The 4,992-nt window shown below is 38.4% G+C and overlaps 1 protein-coding gene across 1 annotated transcript in view; it reads right to left on the reverse strand.

The window, feature by feature from the left end:
• LOC106524099 (contactin-associated protein-like 4) overlaps positions 1 to 4,992 on the reverse strand; it is a gene marked incomplete at its 5' end in the record, with an annotated part of 134,188 nt that overhangs the window by 74,377 nt on the left and 54,819 nt on the right. Inside the window, 2 exon segments of the mRNA XM_014017758.1 lie at positions 1,383 to 1,586; positions 3,338 to 3,485. Coding sequence (XP_013873212.1) covers positions 1,383 to 1,586; positions 3,338 to 3,485 — 352 coding nt within the window.

A 4,992-nucleotide genomic window follows, 5' to 3' on the forward strand; every position in this document is an offset into this window, starting at 1 on the left:
AACATTATAACATGATATAAAACTCAAAAAGTTGATTTTATACCCCTTTAACAAAAAAAAAAAAAACCCTAATCTATAACTGGAACTGATGAAGTATTGAGAGATGAGAGATGGGAACAGAGATCATGTGTTCAAGCAGTAAGAATTGGCACATTTTAAATCATAAAGCCAGTGGTGGGCACAGTTCCCCTAAAGCACTAAAGCACTAATAGAGGAACTAAGTTCCTGATTAGTGCTTTAGAGCTTTTTGCTCATTTTAAAAATCATTAGTGGATTAGCACTTGCTAAATTTATAATCAAAATTTAGAAACACTGAGGTCTATAAATATTATTGATCAAATTTATTGTTAACAGCTGAGGGTAAAAGCTGTCGCTCATTTTGTTCATATGTGTCTCTTATCCACCAGGTGACAATATATGAACTCAAATACAGCTGTGGAATGTCAATGATAAGTCTTAARAGAGCAACATGACAACATGTGACTCATGTTGTCTGTTGAAGAATGTTCATGGGTTGACTGGTTTTTTTAATGCTTTAGAATTAGCTTTTGCTAATTGTTTTAGTGCGTTAGTGCTTTAGAATTAGGGGACCTGAATATTTGAGTTATTGTTTCAGGGCTAGTGGAACTAATTGTTAGATTAGTGCTACCCACCACTACATAAAGCCAACGCTCATAATTATCAAACCGCAACTTCTCTTCTTCATTGGTGAAAAGTACCAAACACCAAGACCCTGTCAAAATCCCATTTGTTTTCTCCAAGCTACTCCTTGAAAAACATGAATAAACAACCACCAGAGTGAACCTGCTGGAAAAAGGAGGGAACAAAGCATAAATCTCCTGAGCTTTATTTATATATATATATATATTTTTTACAAAATCACATCTGACGAACAGCGTACACGCAGATGGATTGGAACCCACTTGGGTATTGCTCTTTGAATTTTTTTTCTTATTTAAGGAACAAAATGTGCCAGATATTAAATTCCATTTGTGAATATGGGACCTGGGAAGCTGAGTGAGTTTATAATTATGTGGTTCAGTTTAGACATTTAGCTGACATTTACTCAGTTATGAACAATGAATTATGACAGAACACACACAGATGGAACCACAGATTCTACCAAAATAAACTTTTAAAGTACTTTGAGTCTAATATTCAAAGTTTTAGCCAAACTATAGCAAAAGTTCTAAACAGGAAATCAATATTTTCTTATAAGCAGATCTACTTCACAGGAACCCGAGCCCAGTTAAAAAAACTCACCGCTGTGCTTTTGTTTTATTTAGAGGTCAAAAAAAATCATTTTTGGCTAGTTTTCAATGTGAACCATAATAACTTCTGTTTAATAAGAAACTTTTCTGTCTGGAAGGTCAATATTTTACCTTGTTGGTGATAAAGGTGCAGTTTTCCTTTCTCCAGTACCAGATTTAAGCTGTGATCTCTTTGTCCCTTTGCGTGCAGCAGGGTCCCTGAATTCTTCAGGGTTTTAAACTTCAGAGAGATGATCTCCATCGCCGTCCAGCTCGTTCTGACACTCGGTCTGTAGACAAAGCTGCTGCTGCCATCAAAGCTTGCCACATAAGAGGCTACGAAACAAACGGAAACAGGGGAGAAGTTTTATTCTCAGTTTTAAATTACGTTTTGTTCTACAGCTGAATTTATATAAGAAAAAAGTCTGGTCTAATAAAAAATAAATATGCTTTGGTAAAACTAATGTTGCACAATCAGACTTATTTGTATTTCAAACAAAATAAAATCTTTAGAATTAAGTGAGTTGAATTTTTTAAAAATTAATTTATTTTTAGGCACTGAAGAAAAAAGAGGGGAAAAAAGCAAAAAAGGATAATAAAGCAGACATGTATACCACATTTTAGTGTCACAATGTAGATTTCTGAAAAGTTTCTGGTCAACAAATATTTGACAATGTCACGTTTTTATTTTTTTTAACACTGGCCATGCTTCCATCCAATTTTAATGTGCATTTTGAGAGAACTTTTAAAATGTTGCAAAAGAAGAAATGCACATAAAGCGTATTTCCATCATCTGGCTTGGAGAGAATCAACCAGGCTACACAAAGTGTAATTACATCAGACGATGACATTACACATGGCTGTAGTAAACAGGAAGTAAAGTCACAAACTGACAGGGACACACATCTCAGGACAATGGAGTGAAGTTTTCAGGTACATGTTGCTACAATCGGGAAAATTGTACTTCTTCTGTCATATCAACTAGTATTTGTGATGTTATCTACAGAGCCCACAAAGGGACATGGATGGATTTTTTTTTTCTTTTGCGTTCTCACGCAATACCATTGCATTACCTCGCAATACTTTTGCGTTACCGCACAATATCTTTGCGTTACCTCGCAATACTTTTGTGTTACCTCGCAAAATTGTTTTGCATTCCCACGTAAAAGATTGTTTTGTATATGAACTGAATTAAATCAGACTTTTATTTTGAAATATCCGGTTACCAAAACAGGATGTCTCGCCACAAGTTTGTGAAATTGACTTTGATGTTGCGTGGCTGCACTGTGTTAAAATATCGGCACATGACATACTTCCATGCGTGTCTGTGTGATATATTCATTCTGAAGCTGAATTAAAGCACTAGGCTAACTCGCTAATGGTAAACATGTGAGTTTGTTAATAAACCGGCAGGCACAACAGTGATAAACTACTTTTGTGAAGGAACGCAAAAGGTATTGCGAGGTAACGCAATACTTTTGCGTGGGAACGCAAAAAGAAAAAAAATCCCCCATGTCCCCTCGCGGGCTCTGAACAAAAACACCTTAAGCCAGCTTAAAAACTTTTTTGCGAAATTGAGGTAGTTTTTACGAATTTTGCCGTTTCCATTCACCTTTTCTAATGCGATACTTCAAAATACACATAAAAAGAAGTTGATGGAAACTCGGCCACTGGTTAGTGTCTGGGAACGTTCAGTGAATGTTTTTCAGAAAGAAAATAGTGCTAAAAAGTCTGAGCTGTGTCACCTTCCCAAACACACATTGGTTTTATGGAGAAGAGGTCATTGTTTACATTGCTTCAGAATAAAACGGCAACACGACGGCTCAGCGGTTAGCACCGACGCCTCACAGCAAGAAGGTCCTGGGTTCGATCCCCAATTTGAACCTGGGGTCTTTCTGTGCGGAGATTGCATGTTCTCTTTGTGCTTGTGTGGGTTTTCTCCGGGTACTCCCCCCCCCCCAAAACGTACAATAGGTTGCCTTCAGGTCCAGGGCGCCCTTGAAAAAGATCTGTGATCTCAGTGGGACTTGCCTGGTTAAATAACGGTAAATAAATAAAAAAAATTAATAAAACAAATACAGACTTACTGTATCTGCAGCCATAAATTTCCAGTCTCAGCCCAATCCTTCCAGTGGGGTTCCAGTCCAGCGGAATCAAGCGAAGGTAGCGAGCGACCACCGGTTGGTCCAGCTTATACTGGACTACAGAGTCAGCGTTACTGTTACCTGGAAAAGCCTGAAAGAGAACAAGTTTGTTGCAAGTTCTCCAAACATAAATCTGTGACGTCAAGACATTTGAACTGAAACTTTCTGCATGACAAAAACAGCTTATATCAGTATTACAAAAAGTACTTTGATAATCCCAATTAAAATGACGACTCATATTTTAAATCCACTTCCATATGTTTTGATGACAGTAAAACGCTTTTACAAAAATCAGAATGTGCAGATAAAACCACTAAAAGATGTTAAGATTAAAAGGGGGAGCAGCACCAGTTCTCATTATTTTACGCTCCGTGCAGAGAAAAAGTCTCCCTTTCCTCCTCGGTCTTGAGGAGCACTTTTGCATTTTCAAACTTTCTGCTAGCCCAGACCATTGATCCCATCTGCTGATGATGTCTCTCCCTTTCCCCTCATCTCTGTCCGTTGATCAATAACCCTGGATCCTATTCTGTGTTTGTACCAAGGCCCTCTTAAAAGACTAATGGGATCCATTTTCTCAATCAGCTACCGGTAGGAATCCGGGGAGGCTCTGGTTGACAGGTACTCACCTGCATCTCTATGCTGCAACGACCAAACAAAAGAAAAAAAAAAAAGGAAAAAAAAACAAGCTACAGTCATGTGTTCATGTATTTAAATGCATATGCTTTGCTCGTGTCTGCCCTACTTACTCAGGAGTGTGTGACATGCTCTGAGTGTGTGCGTCTGCTGAGTGTGTACTGATGAGGCTTTGTGAGGGGGACTGGCTTCCCTGGCACTGCGTAATTGTGATCTCGGTGCCGTCTTCAGCGCTTTGAAGGGCTGAGCCAGCTGGGCAGCGAGGCGTTAAGCTCAACAAATGGCTCTGTTTCCCGCTGAGGATGCTGAGGGGAACGGCATCTCATTTACTCGCCCGAGGACCTTTTGAAATATGAGCAGCCTCGGACAAGCCTTCAGTCAAAGAGAGAAACGTGGGCGGAGAAGAGGAAGGCAGGATGGAAGAATGAACTGTAAGGCGACAGGGGCTGAAGATGTGCTTGTCCGGACAATTTTTAAATACTTCATTTGAAATCCTGCATTAAAAATCGTGCTAAAACAGAAGCAGCAACTCCAGTTTCAGCTTCATTAGGCTGTTGTAGGAACAAGATAGTGGTATTTTCCTAACCTTCTGGGGCCATGTTCAGGTTAAAGGAGATTCCTATTAGTCAGAAAAGTTCAAACTCTTTTTTTTCAACTTTTTATTCATTATTCACCTTTCATTAAAATTGTTACTTTTTTTCTTTCAGTTGCAGCACAGTTCACACTGGAAGCATTTCAAATGTCTGTCTGTCCAACTGAATGTGCAGATTAGAAATGGACCGATACAGTTTTTATTTTAAAGGGATAATACTGATACTGATTATTTTGACAACAGTCTAACCCAGTGATTCCCAAAGTTGGGGTCAAAACCCACAATGGGGTCCTAAAATATTCACTTCATTAAAAAAACACAAATTCAATATAATTAAAAATACAAATCATAAACAAATGAAAGGCAGCAGAAG

The sequence above is a fragment of the Austrofundulus limnaeus genome, unplaced genomic scaffold (assembly GCF_001266775.1).
Source record: "Austrofundulus limnaeus strain Quisiro unplaced genomic scaffold, Austrofundulus_limnaeus-1.0 Scaffold176, whole genome shotgun sequence".
In the NCBI taxonomy this organism is placed as follows: Eukaryota; Metazoa; Chordata; class Actinopteri; order Cyprinodontiformes; family Rivulidae; genus Austrofundulus; species Austrofundulus limnaeus.